At 42.4% G+C, this 19033-nt stretch overlaps 2 protein-coding genes across 4 annotated transcripts; one reads left to right on the forward strand and one right to left on the reverse strand.

Annotated features, from left to right (window-relative positions):
* The first annotated feature begins 1212 nt into the window (after positions 1 to 1212).
* Positions 1213 to 15728, forward strand: fignl1 (fidgetin-like 1). Of its 3 annotated transcripts, none has more exons than XM_071481339.1 (2): positions 1213 to 1533; positions 13031 to 15728. In XM_071481339.1, the coding sequence occupies exon 2, from the start codon at positions 13048 to 13050 to the stop codon at positions 14986 to 14988; it is 1941 nt and encodes a 646-aa protein (XP_071337440.1). In that variant the 5' UTR covers positions 1213 to 1533; positions 13031 to 13047; the 3' UTR covers positions 14989 to 15728. The 3 variants fall into 3 exon arrangements, with proteins under 3 accessions (XP_071337440.1, XP_071337439.1, XP_071337441.1); XM_071481338.1 differs by lacking the exon at positions 1213 to 1533 and adding an exon at positions 12290 to 12591; XM_071481340.1 differs by lacking the exon at positions 1213 to 1533 and adding an exon at positions 12290 to 12510.
* ttl (tubulin tyrosine ligase) lies at positions 4675 to 11694 on the reverse strand. Its single transcript, XM_071481341.1, has 7 exons — positions 10933 to 11694; positions 10621 to 10699; positions 10257 to 10489; positions 9933 to 10068; positions 9562 to 9831; positions 7631 to 7774; positions 4675 to 7470 (listed from the first exon to the last, which is right to left on the reverse strand). Exons 1-7 carry the CDS (start codon positions 11099 to 11101, stop codon positions 7272 to 7274), a joined length of 1230 nt encoding a protein of 409 aa, XP_071337442.1. The 5' UTR covers positions 11102 to 11694; the 3' UTR covers positions 4675 to 7271.
* Positions 15729 to 19033: the final 3305 nt, after the last annotated feature.

Genomic DNA, 19033 nt, shown 5'->3' on the forward strand with positions numbered 1-19033 from the left:
ACCAAAGAGCGTGGGTGGAGGGTGGAGCTGTAGGTGTGTGTCAGAATCTGCAAGTAGCATTTGAGGCTGGTTGGTAGAGGCTGAGGGGCGTGGCTGGGACTGCAGCTGTCTGCCTCAGTTTGCAGCTGGAGGTGACAGCTGCAGCTTGTTGGTGGAGCAACATTCACAGAGGTCCAGAGATGGGGTCGGGCCAGTTGGCGCCTGGCAGTGGACCCCCAAGAGGTTAAACCATGACTGCAAAAGCTTTACACTGATCTTTCTCTGTTAAAAAAGATCAGCATGCAAATGGTATCTGAGTGAAATGCAGCAAAATGGATGTTCTGATCACATCTCTCCTATCAATGACATTTCAATCAGTTAAGGGAAGTCTCTTTCCCTTGAACAATTTCAGCCTGTAATTAGAGAAGCTGTATATCTTCAGGATATTGTAGCAATCCTGGACCTCATGAGGGCGCAAATCATGTCAGGGATAGTATCAGAACTGGGGAGTTACTGTAGAGGAGGAAATAGTAAGAACAAGATCATTATGAGTGTGTATATCTGTGTGCATGCATACCAATATCAGTGATGATGTTTCTCACATGGGCCCTCGAGACAGCAGATGTGTACCTGCAAAAAACATCCCGAACTCAGTGATTCAGTGAAGCACTACACGAACCACAACAGTATGGACCAGACTAAAACATTTTCATGACAGTAGTAGAAGAAAATCTCTCATACATTCGGGCTCTGTCTTGTCTCATGATTTTGCGCTGCCTGTCTTTCCCATGTTGAAAGTCTCTCTCCCGCATCTCTGCCTGGACGTCTTCACCTTTCTCCTTCCTGTCTGTTACTCCTGTAACAAAATTGTGCCTCAAACGTCTTTGACCTTTATACCAAACAGAGGGAGTTAGACAGCGGCCCAGATACGTGTCCAGCCTGAAACGCTTTGCTGTGACATTCTGTCTCTCTCTCAGTGTCTTCTCTTGTTATGACCTTAATAAAAGCAAAAGCCTGAAAAAAAACTTAAAAAAGGAAGATATTCTATCTCTCCTAACCTTCTCTATGAGGGATCATTTTATAAGGAAATACAGCTGAAATCACAGCTCAGTCTTTGTCTTTCATTTATGTGTTTGGTGATTGATCAGAGTTAATACTTAAAATAATAATTGAGAAATAAAAAAAGCCTATAAATGAAGTTGAAAAAAATAATTGAATAAAAAAAAGAAAAAAATTAGATCTTCTACATGATGTCGTCCTGTGCGTCACTAAAAGGCGGTGATGACGGCTGAACCGAGGGTATATAAGAGCAGCACCTCACCTGAGTTCTTCACTTTGCATCTGGAGTTGGACACGAGTTGATCTGTTGCAGACCAAAGCTGAGAAAGCGAACTCTTTGAGAAGTGAAGCCCTGGAAAGAAACGACCGAAAAGCGTTTTGTTGGAAAACCAAACTAGTGCATCACTGAACTACTGAGGAAAACACAGCGGACCACTGCCCCTGAGGAACACCTGGAGGGAGGAGTCGACCCTGAAGTGGACGACATCCATGCAGGTAAGACAACTTTTACATGTATTCTGTATTATTATGATCGTTTTACTTATGACTGACTTGTTGATTCATCACCTTAAAACGATTCAAAGCCGTGTTATCAGAGCAGCTTTTTAAATGTAAAGGTGGACAGTTGCTCCTCGTCATTAGGTCTGATGGAAAAACACAGATTTGGTGAAAACAGACATTTATTCGACGATTTCTTCGTGTAAAATGGTGATTTGATGGGCAGAGTCTCTTAAATATCCCGGGAAATGTGTGGAATACATTAACAATTAGTGTATGGATTTGAAAACACAGTTGTTTTGGTTTAAGGGCATCAAATGATCGAAATTGTGCATCGAAATTACTGAAAAAAGATGGCGACTGGGCCAAATTTCATAAAATGCCAAAAATCTATTTTTCTTGTTCACCATGGAGACGATGGAACTTTGGGCGTCAGGACGTCAGGAAGTACAGGGGTCAACACAGCAGGGCCTGTTGGTGGATGTAGATGTTTGTTTTGGTTCTTGAAGTTCAACGTTTCACATTAAATTAACTTATTCTCAGGTTTCCTTCATGGTTTCCTTCCAGATGCACTAAAATATCAGTGTTGTTAAGAGGGGGATCAAATGGAAGATCTCTGACTGTTTTTCTTCAGCCTGAACTGTTGTGTCCAGTCATCACAGAGTCTGTAGTTGACACATTTGTACTTTGATAAAACTGACATGGTGATAGCTCGTTGGTATCGGAGTTTTAATTTTGTTAAATTATTTTTGGAGGAGAAAAAAAGCGATTTGTTCTGCAAATAGCCCACACGTGTGCGCATGTGTGCCAGATGTCACCGTCTCCTACACTTCCCATGATTTGCAACTCCAACACTTGGAGGCCGCTTGGTTACGAACTGCTGCTCTGATCTGCACATAATTTCAAAGGTTTATAAGATCCTTTTGGAGGAGCTGTGTTGTTGGCTGCGCATTCTTTTGTCAGTGGACCCATGGTTCACTGTGCGTAATGACGCATGAGCAATGCATATTTAAATTCATTTTTTTGTAACTTATTGAAACCATTGAGAGTTTTGTCTACATAAACACACAAGTCCTTATAATGCTCTGTTCTAAAAGAAATACCTGTGCCCAGTGCTTGTACACAGTTGGTTAACGGCCACTGACAGACTGATCACATTTTCCATCCTTCGTGTCTGGTAGTTGCAGACTAATCGCCACCGTCACTTAGCTCATCCCATTTTATTATTTAACATTTATTTGTTTTTGTATTTTGATCCAGTTTAGGCTCTGTGGTCTGGAACCGGAATCCAGATATTTAAAAAAAAACGTGGGAGAGAACCGTGCGTAAAAGCGCGCAGCATAGCGAGCTTCTCCTCTGCTTCCGTCCAGTCGCTTCGCCAGTTATGAATCATGAGCTGCTGACGGACACCTTATGGTAAAAAAAAAAAAAAAACGTTTTTGCTGTTGTTGATTTGCAGTGTATTCTCTGTTCAGGCCACTGAAGAACTATAAATGTGCATGACCTGCTTTTTATTTACATCATTTTCACACTTCCATAGTTTATCTTGTATTCAGCTCAGGCTGAATCCCTGTTATAGTCTATAGACCAGAGTAAGACACAAGTTCTTAAACTTTCTCCAGGTGACTAAGTGAAGTAGTCAATGGTTATCATTAAGTGTCAGATGAAGCATAAAATTATTCTTTCTATATAAAACAATAACAGCAGAACTGCTCAATATTTGACATTAATATTAAAATGGGATCACCTCTCAATTGTTTGTGTCTTCATGACACATCTGCTACAGTTGTAGTTAGTGTAACTTTAGCTTTGATTGTTTCTTATTTGAGCCTAAATATTCAATGACATGAGAAATGCAATGATTTGAAATCAGGTTCTTGAGGTGCTTTAACTTTTTCCTCTCGGCTGATGCAAACCACATCATCGAATGTCCTACAGGAGATGGCCTCCCTGAAGCCATCAGTTCTTGACTGCAGCCCTCGACCCTCCGTCCACCAACAGCTGCCTGTAGGTGGGAGAAAGCACTTCAGCACGAGCCTCGTCCCTTGGTGCTCTTGCCACCCCCCCAGCCGTGAGTAAGTGGGGTCCTCAGCTCAGACCCCCACCCTGGGTGGGGGCCTCAGCGCTTTTCAGCATTGCCAATCCCCCATTCTGCGATCCAGACCAGGGCCGTCACTAGTCCTCTGTGGGATATTATATCCCAAAATCAAACATTGTTGCGAGAGGAAGAGGATTATCTATCTATCTATCTATCTATCTATCTATCTATCTATCTATCTATCTATCTATCTATCTATCTATTCTCTGGCTGCTTGGGAACTGCAGGGAAGCGGAGGAGTGCTTATACACAATAACACTGAGCCTCGCCTCCATTACAGCAAATACACTACTTTCATTACATGTATCATTATTACTAAAGGAGGCAGAGGAATAACTTAACATAAGGCACACAGAGCAGGAGAGAGGGAGGGAGACAGAGAAGTCATCAGTGACAAACAGCCTTGACCAATTCTACATATCAAATACAGGGAGTTAGACACTAAAACCTGCCTCTAATAAAAGTCTGTTATGTTCTGGAGTTGGAGGTAAATAAAAGCTTAACTACTGTGAGTCCCAGGAGGCTGTCCTCTGTGTGAGAGACAAAAGAAGAAACACAGTCTTTCTCAGAGCAGATACTCCAGCACCTCACCTGATAGCGTGCTATCCCGTGGCCTTAGTTTTGGCTCCTGTGGCTCACATTCGAGGTCGGCCTGTGGCCCTTTACAGCTTGTCATTCTCTGTCTCCCTCTCACTACGACTGTAAAAAGGCAAAAAAAGACTGATAGTCTATCTCTCCTATCTTTCTCTCAGTGATTGGTATATAAGTAAATACAACTGAAATCACAGCGCAGTCTTGGCCTCCAGTTATGTGTTGTAACTGAGTTTATGACTAAGGTCATAAAATTGAGTGAGGACTCTTGTGAAGGAAACACTATTTTAACATATATAAATATGTGATTACAATTGAAGCTGCCACAGTCACATACACTTGTTCTTGTGTCCTACCAAGAGTCAGATGAGAAGATGGATCATCTCTGGGATATATTTAGTCGAATCAAGTCGAACATGTTCAGAAATACACACATGACAGACGCTGGATAATTGTAATTTTTTTTATTCTAGCAATATTGTTTCTGATAAAGACAAATGTTCATGCAGGATTTTGGATAAAACATCACCTAACAAAAGCACAGCACAGACACCCCTCTGAATATGATACTTGCTTTTAGATCCTGTTGGCCAGTTGATGCGATACTAATGTCCAGATTATAGTAACTACAAAACATTTCACAGGAATCTGATCTTTGGTAAAGATGAGGAAAATTATAACACATGAGAAAAAACATGACAAAATGAATCAGATGTGCAAAGAAACTCTGAATAAGAGGGGAAGACATCATTGAATTCATAAGAGGTCAAATAATGAATGAAGCAAATTCACTTCAGTACAAACAAACAAATGAAGGTGCATTGAAATGCTGGAGGTCCATTGCTTTTTTTTTTTTTTTTTTTTTTTAATCATCAATATGCAATTCCCTCTAAGGCACCCGTCCCTTTGATGTAAAGACATTTCCCAAGAAATTCAATTAAAAAAATACTGATAGTTTGCCTTTGAAATTTCCAAAATCAGCAATCAAACAATTGTAACACATTACCAACACAATCATGACCTAAATGTCCATTTTCTACTTTTCTACATTATCTTTCCAAACTGTCAAACATCATTTCAGCTACAGCAGGGCTCTGTATGTTCTTAGTTACTGGTGTTCATCTTACAACACAGTTTCTTTAAAGGAACCAGGTTGTTTTTTTTTGTCAGTGTAACCTGCCCGTATTTCTGACCTTCAGCCACTCACACCTCCCTCATTCTTCAGAGTCATCTTGTAAACACAAATACACAGTGATTAAAAACATAAATAAATGCTCTTATGGTGTCCCTTAACATATCTCAAAGCATGGGGAGCAAAGCCTCACACATTTGAACTGAGGTTAAAAAGGGAGGAAGGGCAGGGATTCTCACAATATGAAAGACTAATGACGTGTTCTGTTTAAAATGAGCCCCTGGTTACACAACAGTGGAAGTTCAACTACTCAGCGTGCTAAATAAAAGTTTCATATCTTAAAAAAAACAAAAAAACAAAAAAAAAAACAAAACCTGTGACATAAAATAGATCTGACATAAGTTACACCTCAGGTCTCAGCTATTCACAAACAGATTCAGTGAAAATAAAAGTGAAGAACAAAAATATTTGAATGACCCCATGAAACAAAACCAAGTCAGAAGAAGCAGAGACTTACTGAAGACCTTTGTCTGTATAATGTGACTTTTCTTTGACACAGTGTATTTCCAAGACCAGAATAAGAAGCAGGAAGTAGGGTCATATGTCTCTGGTCTCCATCAGCTCTCATATAAACAAATGTTTATTGGGTCAATCAGTTTTATTTCATGGGGTCTTGATTTTAGCAATAATTAACACACTTTGTATTTTAATAATCAGTAACACACTTTGTACAATCTACTGTACTTTCATTTCGACAGTTCAAAAATCGTAATCTACACACTTATTGACAACACTTTACACTTAGAGTCTATCTTTTCATAAATCAGAGATCAAACACAGACATTAGGGCAGCTCTTCACAAACTGTGGCAGAAGGTGCTTGTTTATGAGGATGCACACTACTACATGCTGTCGCACAAACATGCTCTCTTCTAATGACAAACATCAGAGGAACTAAATTTTGTGAAGAATTTGTAGAGAACAGAATAATACTTCACTGATCCCACTTTAAGGGAGTCATTTTGTTTTTTTCCCCCTCTCTGCCACAGAGAGGTCAGAGGTCAGGGACACTTGGGCAGAGCTTGTTGGGACAGATGTAAACTTGGGTTTTGAGCCCCGTTTCCCTCAGTGTAAATAATATGTAGTGGTTGGGTTCGAGGAATGTTGTTGTTCAAGGCAAACCTTGACATCTTGACTGTTGAGCTCATCAGACATATTGGGTTAGTATATTAGTGATAAGAATAAAGTCATAAGTGAAATCATATCGGCCCTTTAACTCGTAGGCTGCTGTTAGCCTTCCTCGTTCCTATGAATGGAAACTGATGGCTGCAGGTACGCTATAAAAAGGTGATAAAAAATAAGAAAAGTGTCTGATGAAAAACAACAAATTCACTAACATTTCTAATATCAAGGAATCTGTTTTACGCTAACTCTTGTAGACGGATCATGACTGCATTGAGCAACAGTGCAAAGGCTTATAGAACAAGTACAAGTCACGGTAACAGAGCAAGCTAAACTGGCAGTCCTTTTAAGGGAGCGTGGTTGGAAATGTAAGGCACTACAGTCTCACTTGGAGCATCTCCGCATCCTTCAGACCTCCGTTTATCTGCTTGGGGAGAAACCAGTGGTGGTGGAGCTGAGATGGAAGGGCCTCTGTCCTCATTCAGAAACTCCCACACAGTTTGTTGACCAGTTCGTCAGCATCCTCACGTTCATGATGAGGAGAGCAGAGATCGTTCCTACACTCCAGTGGTTTCCAGAAGAGGAAAGACTACTCCCAGGCGTGACAGGCAAGGTTCAGGTGAAGGCTCGGCTTGCTGGCGTGTGCTACTTCTCAAGTGTAGTTTAGGAGTGAAGACAGAGCGTGAGGAAGCTTCTAGTTTGGATGAGATGGAGTAAATATTTGTGCGTGAGCTTACAGTCGAGTGAACGGGCCCACGTGAAGAGGGGCCCTCAGTTTGGGAGAGGAGCAGGAGTTGGTGGTGAAGGTGGAGGACGGGGAGGAGGAATAAGGAGAAGAAGAAGCAGATGAGGAGTCACTGCTGTTGTTCAGGGTGAAGACACTGGAAATGGCCACGTCCACAATACCTTGACACAGCTCCGGATAGAGTTTCCTGGAGGAGGAGAGGACAACAGAAGCATGTAAAATAAAATAAAAGTTCATTTTTGTAAACAGAAGCCAAAAAAAAAAAAAAACCTGGAGGAATCGATGTGATCAGGAGATGCAGAGAGAGAAACATCTTAAACATGAACGATGAGCTGAATGTTACTGACTGTGCACAGGCTGGAGCTCCATTGATCTCAATGAGCCACACTTTGAAGCTCTCATCCACCATGAAATCAAATCCAAAGAGCTGGAAGCTCTGGTAGGAGAGGTGCTTGGTGCTGATTGCCGGCTCAATACATGTCAGACAGCTCCTGTGAAACCACACAGCAAAATCATTTCAACCATCTGACACCTAAACACCTTCATGCTGTGCACAAACACATGATGCAATTTATTAATGAGCGTTTCAGGAATTTAGTATCATCACTGACTTTTACTGCTCTTTGAAAGGAAATGCACAATAAGGATTCCCAGCATGCACTGTGGCAGAGGAATTATCATTAACATCATTTTATCTGTGTTGTTGGTGTTGTGATCTGCACCGTGTTCCCATATTTACATATTGTTGCAGAATTAATTAATATGAGGGACTGATTACACCGCGGTGAGACTGTGTTCATGATTACTGAACTTGTCATCCTTTACAATCTGAGGCCACACTGATAATTAATTTTTCTATCAATCAATCACAATGATTGGGAAACGTCTCCTTGATTAAGTTTTGTTTTTTAAATCTCAAAACTTCATCTCAACAGAACATGTGTACTTACACTTGTGATAGTTGATTTTCATCATCATTACGTTATATTGTTCAGCATATTTAAACATCATCATATCATATCACATTTGCCACTTTCCTTCCTTTCTGCAGTATCAATAATCTGTCAAATATTCAGTATTAATTAGTCGACACATGTAAAATTATTTGTTTCTGTAACTTATTGATGTTGGATAATCAGTTATGTTTAATTTTAATGATACAGTTATATAACTTTGGGACTTTTTTATAGTGGTGCCTTCAAAGGAACATCGATGGTGGGAGATTTGACATTTTAGAAATTAATAAAATGATTTGAACTGTATAAATCTACATGCTATTAACTTAAACTGTGTCTGCAGCAGGTTGAAGTTCCACCTCAGATACAATGACCTCCACAGGAGTTAGGTGATAAATACCAGGACACAGCAACTGGGTTCAGACCAAACTACAGGTGCAGCTTTAACGGCAGTTTCTGAGGACACAGTCATGGCGTTTCAGTGATCATGTGACTTTGACCCAGACATGCAGGTTTAAACCTTAAAATGTAGCTGAGCGAATGACTAAGAATCCACAGCCATGCTAACGGCTCTGTGAGTGTGTACTTGTACTTGCCATGCTAACGCTAGCATGTTAATGTTTAGGAGGTAAAAAACAAAACGTACAGCTGAGGCTGACAGAAGTCATTAGTGTTGCAGGTATTAGGTCATTAACTGAGGGTAATGGACTAAATGACATTATGTAAATAATAACCACAGTATGTGTATATGCTGCACTTTGTAATGTTTCTCGCTGGTTGTGAGCTCAGATCACTGAGTGCTGGTCTTAAAGCTGCAGGCTTCTTTCCTGCTGCAGAGACTTCGGTGTGTGTGTGTGTGTTTGCATGTCCTTATTTTACTATACCACTAAACCAGAAGACCCGCTGTTTTAGGGTTAAGATTTGTTTTGTTGTGATGGTTAAAATTAGGTTAAGGAACTAGGGAATGCAGTATGTGAATGACAGATCCTCATGAATATAGTAAGACAAGGTTTTGTGTGTGTGTGTGTGGGTCTGAATGTACTTTAAGTGGCTCTAATTCCATATAATCATTTGACGGTTTGCATGTTGACCATTAGTGCCTGATTGATGCAGTTTCAACAAACTAGTATTAGATGTGACGTTCAGGTTGAAACATGCACATATGAAGAGGCTGTCCTCCGGAACAGGTGACAGAAACTAAACTATTTGGTTAGTGTTGGGAATTAAATACTATTTTATTTAACATTTTACTTTTTGTGTTACCGGTATATGAATTAAAAAACACTATGCATCCTATTCTTAGCAAAACAAGAAGGACATACTTTATGATCTGCTTGATCTGAGGTAATATGGTGGTCTCCAGGGTGACATTGTGAGTGTTCAGCAGGTACAGCCTGAACTCATCAAAGAACATCTCGTTCCCCTCCTCATATCGCCCATAGTTCTGGGAGTGCTCCTTCTGGATGCAGTGGTTGGTCAGGTGACTGGTCATGTCCTGGAGGTCAGAGCTGTTGTAGGGCTCCGAGGACGTCCGCAGCACACCCTCCCGGTATAAATAGATGTTGTAATGATGGTCCACTAGCACCCAGCTCCTAGCATTGGCATGACATAAACCATAAGAGTCTCAGTTCTCAGTTGGTCCAGACAGACTAACACGTTTTCTGTGGGTTTGTGTTAAACTCAAAGGACTTACCTGATGTCAAACTTGCGATGTCCTGGCTCCAGAAGTAAAGGTTTCTCCAGGTACTTCTGGATGACATGAACCTGTCCCTGATTATCAATGTACTCCAGCAGCTGATTAGCATCATGGGATATCAAAATACCAGCACCTGTTGCAATTAAAACAAATACGTTAAGCTACCACATCCTCAAATTATCGCCTCTAGCAGCTCAGAAAGTATCAGTAATCTCATTGATTCAAGTCAATATAATCTATGAAGACACTGCAGGGAAATGGCTGACTAAGGCTTTTTTTATCTTGGATTTAAGCCAATTAAATGTGGATGACAGATTTTACCTTTAGCTCCAGCAGAAGACTTGGCTATCCACACTGTACCCTCCCCACTTTCTTTTTTAGAGTGATAAGAGGCCAGAAAAACTTCCCGCTCATCTGTCTTGGGATTGTTCTTCAGATGGCTAATGCCATTTGTAGCTGGAGCAACTGGGGTGTTGAGGTTAGTGGGATAGATGATGTAGGATTCTGGGAACCAGTTACAGGAGTCGGACAGCTCTGGGCTGGTCTTTATTAGCCTGATGGAAGAGAAGGGAAATGGTCAGCTAATGTAATCCCCCTTAAATAATTTACATGCAAGTGTATTACTGACATGAATTATGGGAAGACAAAACATACAGATTTCTCTCTTAACAAGGCAGATACATACTTGACCAAGGACGCCTTTCTGCAAAGCTTGTCAGCTCCTCTGTAGTAATTCACCAGCTGCACCAGTCCTGGTTCATGACCTGCACAGTACAAGTGAGGTCATTCAAAAATCTTTCCAAATACCCACATGTGATCACTCAAGCTCTCTAGATAAAAGACACAATCTTTCCACAGGATGCTGGGGTGAGCATCCCTGCACAGTCACAGCAGCTGTCTCATCCTGAGTGGGTGGACTCCAAATATAGCACAATCACACAGACCTTTTCTGTCAGCTGTCAGCATCAAAGGAAATAAGGAAAAAACGACAGTTTACCTAGACGTCCAAAGGGCAGTCTGTTCCGTTCACCAAGCATTAAGTTGAATCTGGGATTGTCTCTTTTCAGCCGTTTCCATTTACCAGTTGAGAGGAGGATTTTGGAAACTTCTGCATAAACAGTGCTGTTGTCGTCACGGGTGACAAAGGTGTACATGGGTGTATTCATAATGCCACTGACTGCGAGGCGTTACAATATAATACAAACGACTGGATGTGTTAATAACTTAGCTCTCTAGCTAGTTGTGAGGCTGCCCGGTTGGCACTGCAGCAGAGACACTGTGCAGGGTTATCTCCTCTGTCCGTGCCATGATGATGAGTCAGTCATATCCAGTCCACACTTCCCAGTTAACTTACACTGGTGCTCTGAAACTCCAATTCAGCACTTTGAGGCTAACACGGATTTGTATAAAAGAGCATAACATGTGAAGAAAAGCAATTTCATGTTGCTCAGCAGACAGGGTTCCTCCGGTGTCCCAGACAAGGGTGTGACTGACTGCTGCTGCCGGCTCCTGGGGCTGGTCCCGTCTGGATTAATTTACATCCCGTCTCCGGTTTAGCTACAGCTAACGAACTGGGACCACTGTGGACAGCTACCCAGGAAATATTTCCGGTGTCCCTTCTCAAAGACAAATACCTAAATAATTAATATCGGAAAACACTTCTTAACTAGCTTGTTAGCTGCACAGTGTCACAAACGCAGCCTCTTTTTCCACCGGCGCCGTGTGCTTTATCCTTTGAAGCTTAGCGGCCGCTGTCATCCACCGTCGACAGCACAAACATAAACCTCCCCGGTTATGGTTAGTGTAGTTTACAGCTACACCGATTTCACGGATAGTTGCTATTTAACTGGTCCTTATTTACAATAAAAGTAAATAAACACAACTTTGAATACAATTTATAGACAAGTATGATTGCTTAAAAATTATTTATGTCAGAATTTAGTGCCCTACTGAATTTCAAAAAACAGGAATACTACATTTCCCAGAATGCGTCCATTTAATAATAACATTTGTTTGGCGTTTTGTGTCCACAAGATGGCATCGTAGACTTCACTACAATTTGTCAGTGAGGACCCGAGCGGTGTTGAAACTATAACCTGAAAAATAAGTTTTAAACTTAAGAAAGAGCTTTTTCCTCTGGGAGAGACTCTCATTTAGTTTCTAACCTGTTAAATACTCAAGAACTTTTCGTCGAGTATAAATCAGTAAAATAACACATTAACAGTCAGTGATGGTTCTCTGGGAGAACCGGGAGGATAAATGAAGCACTCCCTACTTGTGACAAGTTATGGGTCCAGTTCCGATTATTTCAAATAAGTTAGTTGCTTCAGCTGTTTTATGTATTGTGCTCATATTTTTTTACCTTAAGTTGTAATTTGTCAGTACAATGAATATAACGACGGATCCGTTTATGGCTGGGTCTCTACATTTAATGAAACCGGTGCGGAGAGAAGAATCTAGGTTTTCGAAGAACGAATGGGAACGTGACAGGAAGTCGTACTGTTGAGGAGGAGCCGGTGGCGGGAACAGCTGAACCGCGGCAGAGAGGAGGCTGTTAACGTCAACAAGTAAACAAGTGTGTAAACAACGTGTTTGTAGCGTGGCAGCTATCTTTTTTTGGCATAATATCAAGAAAGATAAGAAGATATCACTAATAGTAAGTGACGTCCCTCATACTCAGTGCTGTGGCCTGTTGTTGTTGTTGTACTTGTTGTTGTTGTTGTTCAGTAAACACTAAACATAAATATAAGTGGGTCCTGACCATAGACCAAAGTTAAACTTCCCTGTCAGTCGAACCAATGATAACTTAAAGTGAAAGGACACTGCAGCAGCTCTGCTACTGAACTTGTCTCTGTTACAGCTGCATATCAATCAAATTTAGCCTCGTTTCGTATAGTTAAACTAAGATTTCACCTATTCCTCATAGATGTTCAGTTTATTCGTCACAAGGAAGATTGCACAGCCTCTTAAAACAGCCATGTAATGTCTTCCAAGATGTAATCTTTTTGTGTGTGTATGGGTCAGGGGTGATGTGTGCCTTGGCTGTTACTGAGGTCATGTATTTTTAATAACTTTTGTCCCCGCTCCTTCACCAGGCTGCAGCAGGCCAGGCATGAGTGGCGCACACCTGGACGAATGGCAGAGGAGGTCCTTTGACATTTCATCTGGCAACTGTACACCTGAACAGACGGCCGATGCCTACCGGGCGCACATCCTCTCCATTCAGTATGCATGGGCAAGCTCCCAGCTCTCTCAGGCCGGCATGGCCAGCCTGCTCAGGACCTACTCGGAGCGCTACGCCGCAGTGTTGGACTCGGATGACCCCCGCACAGGGCTCAACAACTATGCAGAGAGTGCACTGCATCTGGCCCGCAGTCAGAGGAACTACAGCGACAAATGGGAGTCGTCCTTGACCATGGAGAATATACTGGAGCTGCCCTGCGTGCAGAGGATGATTCAGGCAGAGACAGGGGGAGGAGGCTCCCTTGTGGCACCAGCAGATGTTAACATATCTGTGGGACAGGAGAGCAGCCCCCCGTCTGCTCCCTTCACCGCAGTCAGGTCAGAGGCTGCATTGTTGAAACCTGTAGGACCACCACAGTCTAAAACAGAGATTAACAACAGCACCAGTAATGCTGCTAATATTTCTGTAGCGAGGCCAAGAGGCTCAGAGGGGATCTCAGTTAATTCAAACACATTCCCGCGACCTCAAGCGCGACCACAGTCACAGTTTAGTTATCCTTCTTCAGCTCCTCCGCAGGGAAACCCTGGGCCTGCAGGTGGCACACAAAACTACCACTCCTCCTTCCCCACCTCCAATCCATCTAAACGGAAGAATTTTTACAACCCAGATGGAGGGGAGGTCGGCAGGGGGCCACACGGGGGTCAAGCAGCCACTGACCCACGAGCTGGAGGCAACTTCAAAACGGCTCGGGAGCAGTTCATCGTTGACCAACAGAAAAAACATTCCCATCAGCCCCAGAGAGGCCAGACCCCTGGGATGGCAGCAACCATGAAAAAATCTCTGGGTGCTAACAGGCCTCGAGGTGCGTTTTCTAAATTTGTGTCGCCTTTGCCACGACAGGAGGAGGAGGAAGAGGAAGGTGGGGCGAGCCGCAACTCCAATCAGGAGCCTCAGATCCTGGATGAGCGTCTGAAAAACTTTGAGCCAAAGATAATTGAGCTGATCATGAGTGAGATCATGGACCACGGGCCTCCTGTGGCCTGGGACGACATAGCAGGACTGGAGTTTGCCAAGACCACCATAAAGGAGATTGTGGTTTGGCCCATGCTGCGACCTGACATCTTTACTGGGCTCCGTGGTCCACCCAAAGGCATCCTGCTGTTCGGACCTCCAGGAACCGGTAAAACTCTGATAGGAAAATGTATCGCCTGTCAATCAGGTGCCACCTTCTTCAGCATCAGCGCCTCATCGCTCACATCCAAGTGGGTGGGCGAAGGAGAAAAGATGGTGCGAGCCCTGTTCGCCATCGCCCGGTGCCATCAGCCCGCTGTCATCTTCATTGATGAAATTGACTCACTGTTGTCCCAGCGGACAGACGGGGAGCACGACTCCTCACGTAGGATAAAGACAGAGTTCTTGGTCCAGCTGGATGGGGCAACCACCGCAGCTGAGGACCGCATCCTGGTGGTGGGTGCCACCAACCGGCCTCAGGAGATAGACGAGGCTGCCCGGCGACGCCTGGCAAAGAGGCTATACATCCCCCTGCCCGAAGCAGCCGCCCGACGGCAGATTGTGACTAACCTCATGTCTCGAGAGAAGAACCAGCTGAGAGAGCAGGAGCTGGAGAGCGTGGTGATGGCTACAGAGGGCTTCTCTGGCGCCGATATGACTCAGCTGTGTCGAGAGGCGGCGCTGGGGCCCATCCGCAGCATCCAGCTCAGCGACATCGCCACCATCACTGCAGATCAGGTGCGACCGATACTCTATGGTGACTTCCAGGAGGCGCTGAAGACAGTGCGACCCAGTGTCTCAGCAAAAGACTTGGAGCTGTATGAAGAGTGGAACAAGACTTTCGGGTGTGGCCGCTAACCTCGGCTCCTCGTCCTGATTATCTTCTACCTCTGTTAAAGTTCTGGTTGTTATTCTGAGTTGAGGAGAAGCTGCTGAATATTTTCTGCTGTTGCACATAAAGCACACAGAGGGCGAGGAACACCTCACAGAGGCAGGTTTCTAAATACAGGGATTTGTATTGGATGCATTAAATCGAGCAGGTGGTGCTGTTATTTAGTCCACCCCCTCTGTGTCCAGCAGCACAATTAATCTCTTTACAATCAGTCTGTTTTTTTTTCTGTGGTCCATGAACCTTTAGTCCTCACATTCACGCTGCTGTAACATGAAAAACATGAGCACAAATGAAGGAGAAGGATGTGCTGGCAGCCGTAGACTTGTTCTCATTATCTTTATTCACAGTTCTGTCTGTGGCGAGAGAATAAAAGACTTTTCTCATCTGCAGATTGTTCCGTACGTGATGCATTCAAATAATTTTCAGGAGTTTGCTACAGTCAGACTGTTCTGTTTAGATATTAATGTTATTGTTGTTTGGTGCTGTGGTGTAAGCATCAGGCTATGATCTCTGTTTAAATTCCTCTATAGCAATTAGCATCCTCTTTATAATACTTTTGGAGGATTAGGAGATGGGGGAGATGAACATTCAGAATAGTAAGTCACTCATATCTATGTCAAGTTTTGTGATTGTTTTAGTTTGTTTCAATTAATTACATTTACAGATGTGTAATTTTTCCTAATTGAATAAAATTTGCTAAGTACCTCCAGTCGTCATGAGTTTGTTAATGTCTCAGAAGTGAAACTAACTAGTAATGAGTTTATCTCCAGTGGATTTCCACACTTGATCCTCCTCCCCGTCTAATCACAGAGGGCGGTGTGATCACTGCTAAGAGCTGTATTTTCACACTTGGCCTCAGGTCTCACTGTGCTGAAATGTTCCTGAGGCTCAGTGTGCTAATCCTGTCCGTGGAAGTTGGGCAACACTCAGAGTATCCTGGGTCTGGTGTTTAAAGAAACCTGAAAACTTCCCTTCCTGTTAGTGATTAAGACAGCAGTGGACTCAACAGGAAAATCTGTTACTGCAACACATCCCTTTCATTAGACAACAGCCCCGAGCTCCATGACTTTATTAACAACTCTGATCCACAGAAAAATGACGGCCACTTGTCTCCTCCACAGCAGAAACTTGTTGTTTTATTGCCAAGTGGTAGTCCTGGTCAGTATTTCGAGTTGCATGCCTTACTGGTCACACACACACTATTACTGAAGAGGACCATTATAGATTGTGCACACATGAAGTGAAATTCTCATGTAAATTTCATGAAACAATCTTTGAAAATCTGGAAGACCATGAAAAAAGACTTTCATTTATTTTTCATCTTTTTGTCAAGTCCCTGATAAATAATTCAGATGTGTGTGGTTGGCCACTGTATTGAAACTTTGTTGAATTAGCCAGCAGTGAAAGTAGTCACACAACCCCCCCCCCCACGGGCGTCTCCGAACATGGGGACTCCTCACAGCTGGACTGGGACAGATGCACAGAATTCCTCTGGCGCTGGCCGGATCCATAGAGTCCGTAGAGTGTGGACTGAGAGCTGTGCCATATGGTGTAAGCTTGTAGCTCAATTTGAGTGTGGCTGTGCAGCAGTGGTTACGTCTGGGGTTGTGTGGTCACAGACGAACACGTTACACAGTGCATTCATTGAAAAAAAAAAAAAAGAAAAGAAAAATTTACTGCCTACATTCTGGTTATTCAAATTCTGAACACCTACATTTGAACTTGTGGTCTAAGGTGTCACATGAGGAGTAGATAGTGTTTGAAGAAAAACTCTGAACCTTTACTGAAGTAAAAGTGTCTCTAAGACACATAAAAACACTCAATTACAAAAAAGTCCTGTATTCAAAATTTTACCTGAGCAAATTTACTGAAGTGAAATCAACAAAATGAACGTCACGTTACAATGCTTATGTTTTTCTGAAATCAAATCCAGTTTTTTTTAAAATAATAACAATAATAAACTATATTTGTAAAGCATCTTTCATACAAGAAATGTGTTTTACAACAAAAACATTACATGCATTCAAGTGTATCACATGAAAATACATAAAAGGAACATAAAAACATGTTAAAAACAGTCAAACAATTTTTTTGTACACCTACATTTGACATTGTGGCAGAAAAGTGTCACATGAGACCTGGATGGTGATTTATGTTGCCTGCTTTGAACATTGTGTTACTCTCAGAGATCAGATGTAGACAGGAAAAGAAAAACTCAGAGGCTTTACTGAAGTAAAAGTGTCTGTAAAAACCCTCAATTACAAATAAAAGTCCTGTGTTCAAACAACTACTGAAGTATTATGAACAAAATGAACATAAAGTCACAATCCTTAAGATTTTCAACTCTTAAAAGTCATTCAGTGCATTTACATCAGTCAAATTTCCTTCACACATGAGGGAATCCTACGAAACAACGCCCCATGTGATCACCTGTATTTTATTTTGGAAAACTACACCTGCCTGTGTGCAGCATGTGATCAGATTGTATTTGCGCGGGCGTTTGACTGCACTGTGGAAAGATACAGCAGCTGCTGTTTAAATCTGCACTTTTTCCATGTCTGAAATCTAAAGGGTTAAAACTTTAAAGGATCAGAAGTAAAGATGATGAAAAATGGCCCCTGTGAGTTTTTACTATTATACTATCTGCAGGAATGTGTGACTATGATTTTACTATTGTATACACACAGTTGTCTGTATAATCTGTGGATCACAGGGCAAATATGAGGAGCTCTGAAAAAAGGAAAAACAAAGTTCTGCTTCACAAATTTAAATTCATTTCTTTTCTTTATTGTAAAATATTTAACCTCTTTGGGCCTTTAACAGTTATTCAAATTGCATCAAATGGGAAGTTCAGAAGGGAAATCGCTCTTCGGTGGAACTGCCACCTCCTCACACCCACCTGAGCACAGAGCTTGTATTGAATATTGTGTTTTCCTTTAATGGGACACACTGATGTGAGGTGACAAGAGAAGAAAAACCCTGAGCAGTCACATCTTGTTTGGATCCTGTTGACAGTTGGATTTGGTTTAGCCTGATTCTTAAAGGACTGTTTCAGTCAGCTGGCTGAAAGGGGAAGTGAGATCTGGGATCCTGGCAGGGCCAGAGTTGGTTGGCCAGATTATCCCTCTCATGCAAATGCCCTCCCTCCCCTGTTGGGTCCCAGTCAAGCGTGGGGGACTCAGCGCTGGCCACAGCTGCTTCCCGTTTCTGCTAAATCACACAGCAGCCATCTGGACGAGGCTGTCGCCGCACACCACCGCCGAGGTCCTACGTCGGCCCTGACTGGGCCTCTCCAGACGGGCCTGGCCTTCTGCTCCAGTGGCTCATCCTCTCTGTCCCCCTCTGCTGCTGCCGCCCCTCTGAGGACCAGCCGGACTCTTCAGGTCCCGCACACGTGCACGTCGGCAGGCTGGTGTGTGTGTGTGTGTGTGTCGTCTGTTGATGTCATAGTTTCACATAAGGGTCTGTGCAGAGTTTCCACTGTGCTGTCAGTAAATTATATGAAAATATGAATGTGTTTAATTGTAAATTGTGGAATTTATGGATTCAAATAACAAAAAAATATATTTGCTGTGGAAAATCCAACCATATAATGTACTAATTATACAATATAGAGAGATCTGTTTATTTATTCCAGTCTGGGTGTAAATGTTCTTTCAGTGTGTTCGGTGTTTTTGTATTTTATACACAAATGCCAGTCATTCACTCTTTCTTGGCTCTTCTCTGACAGGCAGGACAGAGCCGCGTCTTGAATGACATCTAACCTTAATTATTTCAGAAGGTTCGAGAGTGTGAAATGAAATCTCCATATTTCTGAAGAAGATACAGTAAAACTCAGAGAAACTTTCCATTAACTCCACTTGTCAAATATTATGATCCATTTATATCCCATTAAAAGTGAGAAGCTGCCATGAAACACCTGCAGGTATTTACAGAATTATCAGGATGTTTATTAAAATATACATTTAGCTGCTTTCCTCTCATTTCTACACAGAAAAAAACATAACACTC

The sequence above is a fragment of the Trachinotus anak genome, unplaced genomic scaffold (assembly GCF_046630095.1).
Source record: "Trachinotus anak isolate AG129_WGS33_773 ecotype Australia unplaced genomic scaffold, CSIRO_AGI_Tana_v1 ptg000007l, whole genome shotgun sequence".
NCBI lineage: Eukaryota > Metazoa > Chordata > Actinopteri > Carangiformes > Carangidae > Trachinotus > Trachinotus anak.

Bases quoted from the DNA above. Each gene is read 5' to 3' on its own strand.
- ttl (XM_071481341.1), bottom strand. From the start codon at position 11,101: ATGAATACACCCATGTACACCTTTGTCACCCGTGACGACAACAGCACT. The intron at 7,775-9,561 runs GTATGTCCTTCT...GTGGTTTCACAG, and splicing joins CAGATCAAGCAGATCATAAA to GAGCTGTCTGACATGTATTG. The intron at 7,471-7,630 runs GTCAGTAACATT...CTCCTCCTCCAG, and splicing joins GGAGCTCCAGCCTGTGCACA to GAAACTCTATCCGGAGCTGT.
- fignl1 (XM_071481339.1), top strand. From the start codon at position 13,048: ATGAGTGGCGCACACCTGGACGAATGGCAGAGGAGGTCCTTTGACATT.